This window comes from Aedes albopictus, chromosome 1 (assembly GCF_035046485.1).
Source record: "Aedes albopictus strain Foshan chromosome 1, AalbF5, whole genome shotgun sequence".
Lineage (NCBI taxonomy): Eukaryota > Metazoa > Arthropoda > Insecta > Diptera > Culicidae > Aedes > Aedes albopictus.
In genome coordinates, this window is record NC_085136.1 from 28,098,471 (window position 1) to 28,117,643 (window position 19,173).

Sequence of the window (19,173 nt, forward strand, 5' to 3'; positions counted from 1 at the left end):
CTCCAGTATCCGGTATGGACTATCCGTGAATCCTAGGTAGTGTATGGTGGTGAATAACCAATCTTTGCCTTTTCCACCGCTCCGGAAACTCGCCTCTGTCTAGGCACATCTGCTTAGCCATTCTGAACATTTCAGGGCTAGCCTCGATGGCCGTCCGGACCCGGAGGCTTGTTCAACTTAAGCGACTTCGCTACTGCGATGAGCTCGTCGTCCATCACCGAGGCGACTTCGTTTTGGCCGGTTTGGCCATAGGAAACGGTGGCTCATGGTCGTGTATCGTGGCATGGGAACAACGTTTCCATAATCTTCTGCAGGATCTCGGGAGAGCGTTCTGAGGGGTGCTGACGTGCACTTTGATTTGGTGCTTACTCTGTAGGCATCACCCCAAAGAGGTCGTGTTGGTTGCCTGACAGAGATTTTCGAAGCACGCTCGCTTATGCTTCTCAATTTCTTTGTTCAGTACACTGAAACCTCCGTTTAGGTAAAATCCAATTAGGTAGAATCTATTTAGATCCCTCCATTTAGGTAACGTTGGATTTGATTATGTTCAGAGCAGTTGGAGTACACAAGATTACAGAGAAAGTTGGTTTACGGGAAACAAGCAGAATTGAGAGTTAAAAGACGTTTACAGAGTGTTTAAGAGTTAAATGTTTAAGAATATCCGAGAACTCCCTAGAGTTCAGGCCATCTGATCTACAAGCGTAATCAGCGATCTGTTGGACACACAGCCTCATGTTGCTATGTGTTGTCAAGTGGCGAGTTCATTGTCAGTTTGGAATCTCCAAGATTTAGGCGCATGTAAAATGTACGCATATTGCTTCCACTTTTTTTTTTTTTTTTGCTAGGTTTCTAGCTGCACTCTGAATAGAGTTGAAACCTCTACACTAGACCCGAAGATGGAAAAGAGTACGTAATCTTTCAGAAGCAGTTTGCCAGCCGTACGCGGAAAATGATATCCATTAAGACACTGTTGCCTACTGACTCAGAAAGTTACGGTAGAAGATTGGAAAGTTTTCAATTGGTCAGTCAGTCAGGATTTGCCTATGTAGTGTTATGGTCACACGGTTTGTGTTTGTCTCCTTGTTTGATTTTGTGGTATGGTTAAATATGTTTTTCTCCTCGTTAAGTCAGTTGTCGTATGTTGTTTTTTTTTATCGAATCAATCGAACCCTGTATGTTAAAATATAGTCGATCCTGTGTCAAATTGTTTTCTTGATTTCGCTAATCGTTTTCTACTTGTGTTCATCTCTTGTGTCCTTAAATTGTCATCGGTCCAAAATCCACAGAAACATGTAACTGAACTTCTGAACATCTAAGAGATAATCAAAAATACGCCAAGTTGCTCAGTTGATTGCAATAAAATTTTAAAATAATAAAGATTTCATGTCAACTTTCATCCCGTTACAAATACTATTAAAAATATTCAAATTCGTTCAATTGTCCTATCGGTCCTACCTAGATGAACCATATCATTTTCTCAAGCGTAGCCTAGAAATGTCAACCTAGTCATACACAAGTAACGTTGTTCAGTTAATATAAAGCAGTCAGTTTTTGTACAAAATGTCACGTCGAACGCATTGACGTCAACAATGCGTTTAAGTGTTCGCACGTTAGCTTTGAATCTATCAGCACAATTAAGTGCTGCAAATCTCCTTCCCACTATTGATTCTTCGGTCGATTTTAATTGCTTTATTTAAAGAAAATATGACCAACTAACATTGTAAAAATTCGAAAAAGCGACTATGACATTAATAAATTACTATGCAATAAAAATCAACCGAGAAACGTGGGAAATAGAGCCCAAACAACATGTTGAAGTCAGATGGCTGTAAAAGGTTCCAAAACCTGTCACAAATCCTATAATACTTTTATTAGGATTTATAACGATCATCAAAACCTTCTCAAATCCAACCGACTTGGAACTATTGCTTAGGAATAGACTCTACTGAGCCCCGGCGGTTCCTCCTGTTTATCGAGCATGTCTGATGCATATGATCAGTAGGCCTGTCCAGCTTTTCAAAAATGTTCTCTGATTCTCAAGTCCACCCCCATATTTTGATTGGCATCCTAAAAGAAGTAACTGGTCAAAATTTCAGCCAAATCCATTAAAATTAAGAGATGCATCAAATCAATTTTGTGTTTTTCGACTATTTTTGAACTTCAAAAAATCATAACTACACTAAAACATGTCAAAACTTAATTCTTTCGGCATAAATTGAAAGCTATACTTGTTTGCTACAACTTCTCCGAACAACGTGTGCCAATAAAATTGAAGGAAACATGTGTAATTATCACATTTGTAATCAGAAAAACCTTAAAAAGTTGATTTTTTGATAGATTTTGTTCTGGAATACCCTAATATACGTAATAAGTTGGATTTTTCAAAACGGCATCATATTCTCCAATGTTTTTTGGTTATTTGCTTCTTTGGCACCAATGCTGTAGGAATTGAGCAAAAATTACTAAAATTCGTGAAAGCCAAATGTGGCCTAAAAACTTGCTTTTCGGGTGCAATCACGCTTTGGCGCGCAAAAAGTGGCATCGCGTCAGCACTGATATGATAGCCAACACCTGTCATCGCGCTTGTTTGTTATCATCCGTGGTAGGGGGTAGCTAAGGCAAACTACACGGAAGCAAAGCTACTACGTTCAGTACAATTTCGCGCCACAACGTGATTGCCTCCAAAAAGCAAGTTTTTAGGCCACATTTGACTTTTACGAATTTTAGTAATTTTTGCTCAACTCCTACAGCATTGGTGTCAAAGAAGCAAATAACCAAAAAACATTGGAGAATATGATGCCGTCTTGAAAAATCCAACTTATTACGTATATTAGGGTATTCCAGAACAAAATCTATCAAAAAATCAACTTTTTAAGGTTTTTCTGATTACAAATGTGATAATTACACATGTTTCCTTCAATTTTATTGGCAAACGTTGTTCGGAGAAGTTGTAGCAAACAAGTATAGCTTTCAATTTCTGCCGAAAGAATTAAGTTTTGACATGTTTTAGTGTAGTTATGATTTTTTGAAGTTCAAAAATAGTCGAAAAACACAAAATTGATTTGATGCACCTCTTAATTTTAATGGATTTGGCTGAAATTTTGACCAGTTACTTCTTTTAGGATGTCAATCAAAATATGGGGGTGGACTTGAGAATCAGAGAACATTTTTGAAAAGCTGGACAGGCCTAATGATCAGCCATACTCCATCTGCAGCAGCCAGTTCGTGATGAACCGTTGGAGGCGCATTAAAGTGTTAAAAAGGTGATATGTTTCACTAAAGAACACTACATTACAATAATCAAAATGAAACTCCTTCACTTTAATACCGTCAACCCCTGCGAACTTGGCCAGGGTACGCATATCGCTTCCACTTTAACATCTTATTCAACATCTTATACGATGACTGGTTGACTGGGCGAGGTCTTTGCATCCTCCTTCTAGCTCTTAGGCAGGATTCGCGGAGTTCTGCGATTTCTGAACACGATCAGTAAACTGGTCTGCGTCCATTTCTGGGTATGGATCGCCTTGGCATTGCGGCGTCACATGCACGGCTTAGGGTTCCGACTAGATCATCGCTGGATAAATCTTCGGTGTAACCCTCCATAAGTAATCGCTCCACAAGTCCACAAGTGCCGGCTTATCGAAGTGCGAGGTCAGCCATCCCAGATGGCAGTCGATGACCTTCGGTTGTGAGTGACCGTCTTCCTCCATGTTCTAATCTGTATCGAATTGCCAGATGGTCACTGTGCGTGTACCCATCGTCGACCCTCCAGTCCAAGCTAGGGTTTGGACCCGGGCTCCAGAAGGTCACTTCAATGATGTGTTTTTGTCGCCAACGATCGCGACATCCACGTTCAGTCTAGCAATAGCTTCGAATAGAGTCCAGCCTGTAACAAGTGTCAGTGTAACGTCCAGTATTTATGAGATTTGTCGCGTGCAGTATTCGTCGAATTTTGTATAAAAAAAAAGAAAACGTTTGTAGTTAGGTTAAGTGTAACGTCCTAAATTTCCCACGACCGCAGCCATCACTGCACTGCTCTACACAAGCACGACGGTAGTTCTGCTAGCCATCACCAGGCTGCATAGGACTGCACGAATGGGCGGCCATGAGAAGCGAACTAGGTGACCATCATGAGGAGGATACACGACGGGTCAATGGCCAAAGGTTCGGGGTCAACGAGCTCCATTACAACATATCATTAGCCTGGTGATCTGCATACAGAAGACTTCCAATTTTTTAAGTAGAAAGACATTCGGAGAAATTTAAGAAAGTGTAGAACGAAAAGTTTAGAGTTGGAGTATAAGAAAGACGTTGTGAAGGATTAGGAGAAAAGGAACTGTGAAGGAGAAACTGGACATCCAGGTAAATTTCTGTGAAACCCCGAACCCAGATCGTCCGTCCGTATAGTGCTTAATCCGCCATTATGTGTCTCCCATTGTGCCCATAGGACCCCGCGGTTTTTGTTTTAAAACCAAGTTAGTGACCCGCTCAGTGCAAGTCGCTACCCTACTAGCCAATTTGTAGTGTGTCCGCATCCCAGTAACCCGATGCAACCACCAAACGCATCGACGAACCCAGGCTTTTCCAGTGATTCCGTGCAGTGCGCGGGGCCCCGAAGAAAAGTGAAGAACGTAAGGTAGGACTAGTCCTTAAGAAAGTGGGAGGCGTCGTCCAGTGTTAAGGACGGGCGACAAGAAGTTAGAAAGAGAGAAGATACACTGTGGTGCATAATTGATCGGACAAACGCCGATTTTCATACAAAATGGCCAAGTTTGAGATGCTGTAACTATAGTTTGCTTTGGTGGATTGAGCTCAATTTTTGACACGGAACTACGAATATGCTGAATTTTGTGTATACGAAGTATGAAATGTTTTCGTTCACAGGTCTGGGCGTGGCAAGGCGTTGAAAATATTGCAAAAGTGATCGGACAGCGGCACGCGTGTAAATCAAAGGGGTACCGCTGTCCGATCACTTTTGCAATATTTTCAACGCCTTGCCACGCCCAGACCTGTGAACAAAAACGTTTCATACTTTGTATACACAAAATTCAGCATATTCGTAGTTCCGTGTCAAAAATTGAGCTCAATCCACCAAAGCAAACTATAGTTACAGCATCTCAAACTTGGCCATTTTGTATGAAAATCGGCGTTTGTCCGATCAATTATGCACCACAGTGTAGGTAAAGGGAGTAGAGTAGGACGCCAAGAGGAAGTAGGAGTAAAAGTGCACGAGACCGACAATACAGGGAGTTTTTTTTATTCGAAGCTATAAGTGTTTTCTTTTCGCGGAGTGTCACGAGCGTCTTGCCCACCCTGAGGCTTGAAGACGGGGGCTTCATCCTTGCTGGGAGTAACACGGCCCTTGCTCAGTTACAAGCCTCTCGCGTTAATCGAGCGGCTACCCCACTCAATCGCTCAGACGTTGAAGTCTCCACCGATGACCACGGGACTCAATACCACTAGTGCGTTTAATAGCGAATCCTGCATAGTCGAGAACTGGCCTATCGGCCACCTAGGGGGTATAACAGCTGCAGTAGTTCACCTCGTTGGCCTTTGCTATTGTGTAGCCCTCGTACGACGTGGAAATAATTTCCTGGATCGCGAAACAACCGATTGTGGTGCCGCCAACTTGGCCTTATCCGCTACCCAGGCCCCGTTATCGGGAAGGATGCGGTATGGGTCCGATAGTAGCGCGATGTCTGTACTTGACTCTGAGACCAACTGCCACAGCAACTGTTGTACGGCTTCACAGTGGTTCAGGTTTAGCTGTGTAACCTGCATTATCGTCGGTTGGTTCTACCTCCTCGCGTGCCTGGACATTCAGGCTTGCCCGGCGTGCAAATCAGGCAATTTGGTGTCAAGATGCACTCTCTGGCGAAGTGGCCTTCCACTCTGCACATTCTACAGAGTTTACTCTAGTCGGGGCCTTTATATGCCCCACGACTTGTTTCCTTATTCGAAGCACTTGAAGAATGTCTCTGGCCAACCAACTCTGATCATGCCGACTCACAAAGCACAGTGGTCCACGAACCAGATTTACGAGGAAAGATGCATCCAACGCCTACAAAGTTGTCCCTAATAATAATGCCTTCTTTCCAATGTGAATGGAAATTAGGGTGGTCTATATTTTGAGAATATTGCTACGTCATTCCGTTCAAAAGATATTGATGATTTTCAAGAAAAAAAGGCACTTTTCAAGTATTTTTCTCTTGAGTTACAAAAATAACACCCCTCTAATTTTTTTATATGTTTTATAACAAAATTTCTTCTTTTGAATGCGGACAAAAGATATTTTTTATGTTTGCCCCAACTCGTCATAACAACTTTAAAAAAAAACTATGATTTTTTTAAGAAAAACGCCTGTAACTTTTGAACCAAAACACAATGGTTGAAAAAAAAAAAAGTTCGGCCAAAACTCTTTTTATGTGTTTAGTCAAAGTTATAGGTGTTTTAGATGTGTTATATAGTATTTTCGATGTTTCAAAAGGGGTATTTAAAAATTACGTAACTTCAATAATTTCTAAAAACTGTATAAGTCAGTGAACCCCACATTTTTCGCGTTTTGTTTAGAAATTCAATTTAAATTAAATTAAATGATTAACTTTATTAACTAATGATTAAAATGAATCATGTTTGTTAAAAACGTGTAAAAAATGTAGGAAGATTAATTTCAATTTAATCAAAAATGGGGAAATAACATGAAATATAAGAAAAAACACGACTTCTTTAAATAGCTCTAATTTGAAAATCTGCAAATTTCTGCAAAATCTTTAAACGTTTTTATGCAGTCCTAAGCATGATGTTTAAGATATACTATTCGAAATTGCGGCGACACTTGACGACACGAACCATTTTTTAACTTCAAAATTACCAAAATTCCTTGGGTAGAATATATGAAAATTTGAAAAGTTTTGTGACATTTTAATTTTGTGTCATACGTGCATTCAAACTGTCCAACACCAAGCTTTCATATGCTGGATAACATAAAACAATAATTCCTTTCTCAAAATATCAATATTTTACTTTTTTCATATGGTTCATTTTTCAATTTTATGACTTACATAGGTCACCTTGGCAGTGAAAATGTCATTGAAACTCAAATTTTAGTAAACTTTCAATCAAGGATCATAAAAGTACAATACATTAACTTTGTAATAAGGTAAAATAAATTTGAAAAAATTCCAATTTGTTTTTGGGGGTTTTGGCCGCCCCTTTGTATGGAGCCCGACCAATGTGCAAAGGAGAAAACAACCATCTCAGTGCACGAAACGACACGTCTTCAAATGCTCTAAAAGTATTTCTTGGGCGACTTTGATGAAAAATCGAAACTGAAAAAGTTAACGCCAGAAAACCGGTTTTTCTTGAACCACCCTAAGCTTATTCAGAAAAATACCTCTAGATCGGTCAATTTTAAAGCTACATAAAAAGTGTCTTCAGCAAACTTGCTCAAAATTGATAGATCTACAACTTTTCCGAAGAATGTATATAGTTATTCTTGCAAATAAAAAAGTTTCGTTGCCAATTTCTTTGAAAATATGGACCACCCAAGAGGGCCTTATTTTTATTTAGGAACAACTTTGTAGAAGACCATATTAATCTAGAAAATCATTTGAAGGCGTTGAATTCATCTTTCCTCGTAAATCTGTTTCGTGGACCATTGTGCACCGGCAACATGCCTTCCGGTCGGGTTTTGGGACAGGTACTTTTTGGCCGCTATCTGACAAATCCTACAGGACGCATTTAAAAATGACGAGCATATTGAAATGGCAGCACTTGATCTTGCAAAAGCATACAACCGAGCTTGAACACCAGCAGTTCTCAAAAAGCTCGTCAAATGGACCTTCTCTGGAAACCTTTTGGTTTCGTAGAAAAAACTATTTGGGACGATGTTTCCAAGTTTTTATCGGCAATCATCGCTCTAAAATTGCTAAGGAAGAAACAAGAGTACCACAGGGATCTGTTCTGGCAGTTACACTACTTCTAGTGGCTATGATCAGTGTCTTCCAGGTGCTCCCTTATGGCCCGTTTACATATTTGCTAATTCAGGGCAATAATACATTTTCGAGCAGTATTGGCGTCAAATTACCGTAATGTAATAGTTATTTATGAAACAAGTTGCAAAAAGTTGATTTTTTCAGCACGAGTCGTGCATTTATCCAACGAAGCTTGCCGAGCTGGATAAATACGAAGAGTGCTGAAAAAATCGAGTTGTCAACAAGTTGCATACAAAATTTTATGCAATGATTTTTTCATATTGCAATTCATTTGAGTGCATAATGTTCATAATCCAACTCAAATGAGTTGCATTATGAACATTATACAAGTATTATTCATTATGCAACTCATTTCAGTTGCATAATGAACCAGTTCGAAAAAAGGCCATTATGATACCAAAATGAGTTAGATAAAACATAAATTATGATACTGTATTGCATAAACGCTTTTTAGCTGGCATGACATATTCAGAAGCTTCTGAATATCGTGCTAAAACTAGTAGACAATAATATGGTTATTAGATTGTTCTACAGAATTAGCATCATGTAAACGGTGTGCTAGTCCAACTGTCAGCTAATTAATCTATCACCTTGTTCGATAGCTGGACTGGTTCACTGGGGTTTGGCCTCCCGAAAAGTGCCAAACGCAGTGCTATCCGGGGTGATTGCGAGGGTGGATTCGGTGCAACCAACTTGGGGGAATTTTCACCGTTTCTCGCGGTCTTTCGGTGCAGCACAGTAAAAACACGGGTTGTTAAAGGAAAACACTGTACTACATACACTTAACTTTTAATCATCGAACAACTTAAACTATTACAAAAGTGAAAAGAACAAAAAAAAAAAACACGTACTCGACGCGACTGCCCGTATAGCAATTTTCATACGAACTAAATCTAATGGGCACTGCAGTGTGCAGTAAAAGGCCAACCTATTGTTTTATCAATTTATAGATCGCGGGCACAATTCCGCGCAAATCGGCAGATCGTTATCGCCGTTGGTGGTAGCTGTCGGTTGGTAGCCACTAGCCGAGGGGATGCTCAATGTAGCTTACCTTGAACTCCGACACCAATGTTATTGTCTGGCAGAGTAGTGTTTACATCACGATAATTTGATACCAACAGAGTCGGGACAATTTATTGCCCCAGATTTAGCAGCTAAATTATAAGTGACAGTGTAAACGATACTAGCGCACAATAAATTTGCAAACAAAATAGTGTCACGCATTACTATCGAATATGTAAACGGGCCATAAATGTGTCTTCATATTAGTATGCGCTGATGACATTTTGCTCTTAGTAAGAGGAAAGCACCCAAAAAGCCTTAACAGAAAACTCCAGGTAGCGGTATCAGCCGTAGAGAAATGAGTCCGAATGGAGGGTTTCGACATCGTGGTCGAGAATCTATATTTGCACATCCTAGCAACGGCCTCCAGGGAAGATTTTAATAAATAAAGCTTAGTTTCCTGCTCCCAAGTAGAGCGCTCAGGTAAAATTCCTCCTTTCTCGGTAAGTATTTTTTTTTGCAATTTCTCATCGTAGGTAATAGGCTGTTTTACCTCACGACGCAGTTTTAAAAAATTGTGACAACTGCACAGTATAACCTGCTATGATCAGATTTTCTTAAACTTAACAATGATCTTCAGTGTGCAGTTTGATGCAAAAGTTTTGTTAAAAATTATTCTCAAGTGGTAATTTATGAACTTGCAAAAAACGTTGTACGCAACTCGGTGCAGAACTCGATTTTTCCAGCACTCGTCGTAATTATCACACTCGGCAAGACTCGTTGGATAAATGTACGACTCGTGTTGTAAAAATCGTCATTCTGCACCTTGTTGCATATGCGTACACTACTATTGACATTTGTTTAACTGACAGCATTTTAACAAAACGATGCTGTAAGAAGGATGTGAAAAAAAGAGCACCAGGTTGATTACGATTTGGACTTAGAGAAATTTCGTTCGTTTCCTCAGGAAACCAACGAAATAGTGAGAGTCCAACGGAGTTGTGAAGCGTTCCAAGGAAAATACTGATGAGAGACATTGCGCTGGGATTCTGGGGAAAATTTTAATGGTATTACAGTGAGAACTATGTTTAGATACTAATTATAAATTCTGCAATACTGGGGTTCAGAATACGATGGAAGGAATTTTGCTGGGACTGTGACGGTTACTTTATGGAGTGCTTGAAGGAATACTGGGATAAAGCTTCACGGGGAAATAAATGGAAATTTAATGAAGATCCACGAAGGATTCTTTGTGATGAATCTTCTGTCATTCCGTACGAAGGTTTTTCCTTGGGATTTCACAGAAAATCGTCTTGAAATTCTTCCAGGTATTCCACCGGAAAATCCACCAGTTCACCGGGGACTCTCATAAAATGTGTCTGAGATTTTCATTAAAGGTTCTACAAAAAAATCCTCCATGAGTTCCTTCTAATGTTTTTTTCCAGGATTTAATAGCATGGGATCTTCTAGGAGTTCCTTCAGGGTATTCTACTGAGGTGTTCTCTAAGATTCTACCAGTAGTTTTTCGAATCATCCTTCAATAATTTTAACCGGGATTTCTCTAGTATTTTTTACGGTGTTCACTCAGATATTTATTAGGAGATTCCCGCAGGATTTTTTTCCGGGGTCATTCCAAGAGTTCCTTCTAGGATTTCTACAGGAATGCTATCTAAAATTTCTCCAGGAGTTTTTTTTTTCTTAAATAGAACTATTGGGGTTTGCTTTAAGTTATCTCTGGGCGTTTCTTATATGAACCCTCAAGGAATTCCTTTTGGGATTTCTCCAGGAATTGTTTATTAGATTTATCTGGAAAATCCTTTCAACACCAACTTCTTCCGGGATTCCTCCAGAAGCTCCGTGAAGGTCCCTAGAAGTAACTTTATGGGTTCCTCTCATAGATTCTTCTGGTATTTCTCCGGGATTTTGTGCAGATATTTCTTCAGGAATTCCTCCTGAGATTTCTGCGGGAACTCCTCCGGAGATTCCTCAAGTATTTTTTTTTCGGAAATTACTCGGGGAAAAACCTTCCAGAGATTGCTCCAGAAAATCCTCCAGGAATTCCTCCGGAGGTGTCTTCGGAGATTCCACCACAAATTACTCCAAGGATTTCTCCAGATTATTTCCACTAATTTTTCCAGGAATTCCTCGAAGGATTTCTTCAGGGATTTCTCCAGATTGTCTGAAATGCGTCCTCAGATTTCTCCAAAAACTCCTCCAAAGATTCCTCGAGAAATTCATCCGGAGATTCATGCGAAAATTCCTTCAAGTATTCCTCTAGAGATTCCTCCGTGAACTCCTCCGGAGATTCCTCCAGAAATTTCTTCAAAGATTCCTCCAGGGATTCCTTCCCGAGATTCCTCCAGAGATGCCTTTCCGAGATTTCTTCGAAGATTCCTCCAGGAATTCCTCCAAAGATTCCTCAAGGAATTCCTCCGGATATTCTTGCAGGAATTCTTTCGGAGATTCCTACTGGAATTCCTTCGGAGATTCCTCCAGGAATTCCTTCGGAGATTCCTCCAGGAATTCCTTCGGAGACTCCTCCAGGAATTCCTTCGGAGATTCCTCCAGGAATTCCTTCGGAGATTCCTCCAGGAATTCCTTCGGAGATTTCTCCAGGAATTCCTTCGGAGATTCCTCCAGGAATTCCTTCGGAGATTCCGCCAGGAATTCCTTCGGAGATTCCTCCAGGAATTCCTTCGGAGATTCCTCTAGGAATTCCTTCGGAGATTCCTCCAGGAATTCCTTCGGAGACTCCTCCAGGAATTCCTTCGGAGATTCCTCCAGGAATTCCTTCGGAGATTCCTCCAGGAATTCCTTCGGAGATTCCTCCAGGAATTCCTTCGGAGATTCCTCCAGGAATTCCTTTGGAGATTCCTCCAGGAATTCCTTTGGAGATTCCTCCAGGAATTCCTTCGCAGATTATTCTAGGGATTCCTTCGGAGATTCCTCCAGAAATTCCTTCGGAGATTCCTCCAGGAATTCCATCGGAGATTTCTCCAGGAATTCCTTCGGAGACTCCTCCAGAAATTCCTTCGAAGATTCCTCCAGGAATTCCTTCGAAGATTTCTCCAGGAATGCCTTCGGAGATTCCTCCAGGAATTCCTTCGGAGATTCCTCCAGGAATTCCTTCCGAAATTTCTCAAATAATCCCTTCGGAGATTCCTCAAGAAATTCATCCGGAGATTACTTCAAAATTCTTCCGGAGATTCCTGAAGAAAATCATCCCGGAGTTCCTCTGTAGATTTCTTCCGGGATTCCACGGCAGATTCACCCGGAGATTCCTCCAGGAATTCCTCCGAGGATTCCTCTCGAATTATCTCTGCTAATTCTTCCAGGAATTCCTCTTAGGATTCCTTTAGGAATTCCTTTGGAGATTCCTCCGGATTATCCTTGCTGATTTTTTCAGGAAGTCTTCCGAAGATTCCATCGGATATTTCTCCGAAAAGTTCTTCCGGAGATTCATCCAGAAATACCTCCTGAGATTTTTCCAATAATTCCTCCAAAGATTCCTCGAGAAATTCTTCCGGAGATTCCTGGGGAAATTCCTTCAGGTATTCCTCCACGAATTCCTCCAGAGTTCCTCCGTGAACTTCTCCGGAGATTCCTGCTGTAATTATGAAGTGTTAGTCAAAATACGCGTATCTATCAAAGGACAAGTATTAGAGGGTGGAATGAAAAGGAACAACACTGATTGCACTTATTCGAAGAGGGTATTCTGCTTAGAGGGTTCGAAAAGTTGATACAAGATTTCAAAATGTTTAATTGAAATGCATGTTTTTTCAGCATATTAATGTCATAGAAAACTGTATGCAAATAAACTGAAAATTTAATTTTGAAATAAACAATACGAATTTTTTATGTTGCTTGAAAAAGTATAACAGCTATTTTATCAGCTTTGTTAAGACCACAAAAGTTCAACTTATTGGACGCACTAGCTTAATTTCCCCAAAAGGGGAGGAAGAAAAAGATACGCCTGTTCGTTACTACGCACCAGAAATGGTTGTAGAGCCGGAAACACACTTTGCAGGATTGAGGCCAACTGCACTTCTATTACAAAAAAAAGTCTGAGCAGAAAACAATGCACTCACTTTTCTATCATTAGTTTCGTATCCTATTATGGTGAACTGTGGCAGTTCGGCTTCCTCCACGCCTCGGATCGGGGTCGACCGCCAGTACATCAGCACGTCCGATACGGTGTAGCCGTCTGCCCGTCGTCGTTGGCAGCGCAAGCATGAAATATGAAATGAGAGAAATTAAATTCTTGAATGAAAACCCACATCATTACGCTATTATCAACGCTTAATCAATCTCGTGGCTTTTCCGGCCAAAGGAAGCGTGATACGGTCGGCCACCTACCGTCTGACATGAAGAAGTCGTAAAACTTTTGTCAAACATTGTTGTTTCTCTTAACTGCATAATAGTTTCAGAGCCATTTCTAGGTGGACAAAATGTTTTGGCCCAAAAAAGTTGTTTCAGTTTGCTGGTGTCTTCGTGGGATTTCTTCATATATTTTGTACATTATTTTGAATTTGTATTGTAAAATTGATCCGAATGATTTTTAAGATAACAATATCAACTTTTCTACAGATTAAAAAAAAAAATCTCAAAATAGGAAGACACGTCATATCCGAACCTAATATGAGTATTTTTGTCCATCTAGATACGGTTACGAGACCATTATGCACAGTGCTCTCTTCCCACAATCGTCCAATTAATGCACCATACTCACAGCTCTCAATCTCCACGGTGCAGTTCTGCGAGTCGAGCGGGTAGTAGTGCAGGTCCATCATGCAGGCGAGCGTCGTCGTGAAACGCATCCCATAGGTCACGGACCCATCCCCGGCCAGCCGCACCAGCTTGTTCCGCTCGGTGACGTCGTGCAGGAAGCTGTTCTTATCGTTGGCGAAGAACGTATCCGGGACCCAGATCTTCTCGGCAAAGTCCCCCGACAGCGTAATCACGTCGTTGGCGCCGTCGTCCTCGATCATGATGTCACCGTTCTGGTCGTACTGGCGGCTGCCGATGGCCGTCCCGCCGGATGTCGCCGACCCCGCCGGCACGTCCGGGCCCCATATCGAGTACGCGTTGAACGCTAATCGCTCGTCCTTCCAGTACTGATTTAGGTACATTGTTATCGTGTAGTCCTAAAAATAGTCAGTCGCATCACAGTCAAACACCATCATCGTCGTTCCTCAACGGGTATGGATGAAGGTGACTAAGTACCAGGTGGTGTGAATTGTTGATGGTAATGATGGATTTATTGATTTCGTGTGTTGTTATGGGATGAATGGAGGGAAAATGCAGAAAGAGAGATGGAAGTGGAAATGCTTACCATATTGACTTCTGAAATTGCATCGAAACTAGCTATTGTTAGATCCATTCCTACGTGTAGTGGGTCACCTGGAAAAAAAAATAAAAAAAGAAATACTTTCAGAGTATGTTTGTTACTAGCACGACCAATAATTAGCTATGATAGCTTACATGTATATGTTCAATATGGTGATTTAGTATAAATTCCAAAAAATAATCTTCGGTAAAAATAAGTAGATGTATCATTTCTGTAGAAAGCTTGACAAGGAATCAGACCTCCGAAGATTGCAAAATTGAACTACAAGACGATGAATACCTCTAGAGCCGTTAATCAGATTTTGGCATATAGGTGTCATTGAAAGATATCTTCAGAAAAATCTATTGGCGGATAATGATCAAACGATATATTCTTTATGGCAACACTGCACAGAAGAGACAACATTGATGACGGTGGTCGTCGTTTAACGGCGTCGACGAGACGCGCGAAGAAAATCAAAACTGTATCCATTGTATTCATTCCAAGTTAAGCTATCGAATAAAGCATACGTTGTAAAAGTACGTTCCCATTATTCTCTTCCACGGTGACGCGAGTCTCGAAGGTTTTCTCCGGTCGTTTTGTTCCGTTCCGTCGGGATTGTCCGCTGCGTAGCCTTGGGTTGCATTGTCCCACAAAATCTATTCCATTTTTGTGCGTATTTACTGTATAATCAAATTGTGACTGTCTCGGTGGTGTAGTGGATCCCACTTCTGATTCTTATGCATAAGATCCTGGGTTCAATTACTGGTCCGTCCCTTTCCTCATACTTGGTATCTTTCTATCTACTTTCTCTCTTTTTCTTCTTTATATAACTAATGTCTATTCATAAGTTCATAGCCATTGCTAGAACATAAACGGGTTGAAGAACCCGTTTCCCTTTCTTCCTACTTTCACAGCACAGTGTCAATCTATCCTATAACGGCAGACAATTAAACGTTCCATAATAAATACACAATTTCCCATAAATAATTCGAAAAGTCCCAGTAGAGAAACAGGGGTGCAAGCAGTAATAAATAACAAAAGTTCCATAAACAAATTAAAAAATGCATAAATAAATCAAAAGTTTCCATAAATAATTGATTTTTGAGCAATTAAAAACGTCAAAAATGCAATGAATAATTCAACTGTTGCAATAAAAAAAGCCAATTTTCCCTTCAAAAAACTTCGAATTTTCCATAAATAAATTCAATTTTTCCATAATAAATTGGAAAATTCTCAATAAAAAAATATCTAAAAAGCAATAAAAAATTAAAAAAATGCAATAAAAAATGACGAAATTACCCATGAAAAACATATGCAGGAAAGTATGAGACAGTGAAATGCTGAATCGCACTTATATGACTGAAACGACTGAAAAGCTTGCGTAACTATGATTGCAATTTACCGAGCAATTGCTTGCTATCCGAACTCGCTATCGCTCGTCGGACCTAAAAAAGGGATAACATCTATGTTTGCATTATACCGGGCAAATTCTTGGATCTATGGTTTGCCTAGAACCGAAACTATGCAGTTGCGGTGCATCGGATATCGGAAACTTCGGCGGCCTTCTGCCGCCTCAGTTCCTCAATCCTCTATGCGGCTTCGCCGCATGGTCTACATATTTTTTTGCCTCAAAATGCATTTACGTTTGTTGCTCGTTTTTTTTTACTTTTATTGATAATTTATTTTTATTTCACTTTTTGAATTTTTTATTGCTTTTTCGATATTTTTTTATTGTGAATTTTCTAATTTATTATGGAAAACTTAAATTTATTTATGGAAAATTCGAAGTTTTTTGGTGGGAAAATTGGCTTTTTTTATTGCAACAGTTGAATTATTCATTGCATTTTTGACGTTTTTAATTGCTCAAAAATCAATTATTTATGGAAACTTTTGATTTATTTATGCATTTTTTAATTTGTTTTTGGAACTTTTGTTATTTATTACTGCTTGCACCCCTGTTTCTTCACTGGGACTTTCGTAATTATTTATTAAGAATGATCACTTTCTTATGAGTCGTTTATATTTTAGCCATCCTATAACGCCTACAAGTTTTGCAACCAAGCGAACCGTGTCGCTCCTCCTTCAGAGTTATCAACCAGATCAACACACAGTCTATAACTTAAGGACAGACTTATTAGTATCCTAAAATGGCTGCCACAATGGCCGACTTTGGAACCTACTCACGATTTTGAGCGCACAAATCTCTTAGTAAACAAAACTAGGGCACCTGATCTTCTTATTTTAAGCTTATTACAAGTGAGCAAGGACAGAATAATAAAATGAACAGTTGATTGAAGCTTGCTTCTTGAGATTTGTGCGGCTGAAGATTATTTAAGGCTTTTGTCCTTAAATATTTCGCTTCCCCTATCCATGGATCGCATCACCGACTAAAGATGACTCCCAGATCTCACATCCTATCCTAAGTACCTCATCTGTGCTGGTTGTGAGAACGCAAAGTGCTCTCGGTCTCTGGTAGCAACAATAACTTTAAAATTCCTTTCTCTTCCCAACTGACTGTAAGGACTTGGTCGGCACCGGTATTAATCCAATATGTATGAGCTGCTTAAGTTGTACTTTGACAATAAGTAGGATGTCCCAGCCTCTTATTCAGTTGGATCTCAGTGCAATTCAAACCAGTTCACTGATCAATCAGGGGGGAGCAACCATTGACATGTACAGTCAGTCTAAGCTTAGCTAAGCTAGTGAACCATGAAGGTTCACTTTTCCTTAGTTCATTATGTAACAAAAAAAATTGACTTAGTTATGATTTTGAAGTACGAAAATAGTCGAAAAACACAAAATTGATTGAAGTGCTTCTTAACTTCAATGGATTTGGATGCAATTTTGATCAGTTTCTTCTTTTTGGATGTCCATAAAACTATGGGGGTGGTCTTGAGAATCGGAGAACATTTTTAAAAAGTGGACAGGCCCAATGTACAACTTGTGCTGAAAAAAGAAATACTTTTTGCAACTTATTGCAAAAATAACAATTAGATGTCTTCAGCAAAGTTGTAAAATATGTAATTTAAAGTAACTTTGCTGAAGACGCCGTATAGCTTGGGCTTTATTTTTGGGGAGAAAATATGCAAGTTCTATACTGCCCCTCTTCGCATGTCAGTCCCATGTTGTTTCTGATGTGAATCATATTTTTGTCACTCACGGGGTCATTTTAAACAAATTTGATACCTTCCCCGCCTTATTTCACAGCTCAATATGCCACGAAAAGGGTATGTATGAATTGAATACATTTTTTTAAATAATTTCCATTATTATATTGTAAAAACCCAGATTAATCCACCTAGTGATGATAGTGCCTTTCTCGTCGAACATGTACTCATGATCTTTCCTTGGCCGGGATACGACTGGGATAGTTTTGCTTCAAAATTTTGGCTTTGCAGTCTTTTGGAGAAATCGAAAACACTAGGTTATGATTTTTTTCCGACGTTTCGGTCAATATGGGGTTTTTTTCAGGGCTTCAATCGGTCAACGTTTCCTTTTTTTATTTTTTTTAACTGTATTAACGAGATTTTTAGCCCTAGGCTAGTTCATCTCGGGACCCACGCTTTACTTCCCTTCCGAAGGAAGAACTCACATTTTGCGAGTTTGTCGGGAGTGGGATTCGATCCCAGGTCCTCGGAGTGATAGTCAAGTGTTCTAACCATCACACCAGGTCCGCTCCACCAACGTTTCCTTGTCAAGATGGCTTTGCTAAACTCAAAAATTTCATACGGAAGTTTTGGTATACATTGAGTCCGTTCGGTTTGAAACCGTCGTGATGCGGACAATCTACTACCTATCGGGTGGTCTAGAATTCGGTTCCTGTTTTCGGAATCTTCCACTATTGCTTTGTATAGAAAATTTCTGTGCATGGGCCATCATTCCGAAGCATGATCTTTCCGTCGACGTATCCGAACTGTTCCTGAATCCTGAGAATATTTTATTGAGAAAAGCAATAGTTTAAAAAAAAAATTGGGAAACTTATTAATGGACGTTATGTTAAACGTATAGACAGAGCTGGAAAATATCAGAATTTTCAGTTGACTGCATGAGCACCTTCACTATCACTGAAGGCCGATCAACATCAAGACGATAATTACAAGCTAGGATATAGCTTCTTTCTTAATCACAGATGACTTTACGGTCTTCGACAAAGTTTTTTCTCCACACTTTAGGCTATATTTTATTATCATAGGTTATAAGATTCATGTAAAATTTGACAAAAAATGCAAGCAATAAAACCATTAAAAAAATCCCAATAGTTTAGACGCAAAACAGGATTGAAAAAACTTTGTCCGGGGTTGATGCGATAATTTTCATTTTCCCATATAACGTTGACCCATCCTACTGTATATTTTTACACCTCAGGAATCTGAAATGGTGTGATTTGTTGAGATTGTTTTAGTACGGACAAACAGACATATCATTTGGGACATATTCATCATCAACATCGTCACGAAAAAATAATCGCCAAATGCTAATCAGGTTGCATTTCACAACTCGCTGCTGGCTTGATGGCGGTAGTGAGTAAACGTCAAACGAACAAAAACGATTTCACGCGTAACTTTACCACATACCGTATCAAACAAAATCCACGAACGGAGACAATCGAATGGGAAGTTCGCTGTTCTCGTAGCAACTAATACATTGAGCATTTCAAAAACGTGAAAAATCCGGGTATTTTTTCACAAATCATCCCTAAAGGTAAGTGATACAAGTAGTCCTTAACGAAATTCAGCGCCTCATGTGAAAATCTCTTTTTTGTTTACATAGAGTAATGCGGAGCAAAAGTTTGCCCAGATACTCGTCAATAAAAACTGGAACGATTTCGTTATGTAGTGGCAGAGT

The 19,173-nt window shown here is 39.8% G+C and overlaps 1 protein-coding gene across 1 annotated transcript in view; it reads right to left on the reverse strand.

The window, feature by feature from the left end:
• LOC109428423 (gamma-aminobutyric acid receptor subunit beta-like) overlaps positions 1 to 19,173 on the reverse strand; it is a 123,729-nt gene that overhangs the window by 4,846 nt on the left and 99,710 nt on the right. Inside the window, exons 4-6 of the mRNA XM_062844281.1 lie at positions 14,332 to 14,399; positions 13,729 to 14,143; positions 13,088 to 13,203 (exon numbers count right to left, since the gene is read on the reverse strand). Of these exons, the coding sequence (XP_062700265.1) occupies positions 13,088 to 13,203; positions 13,729 to 14,143; positions 14,332 to 14,399 (599 nt within the window). The remainder of the gene's footprint in view (positions 1 to 13,087; positions 13,204 to 13,728; positions 14,144 to 14,331; positions 14,400 to 19,173) is intronic.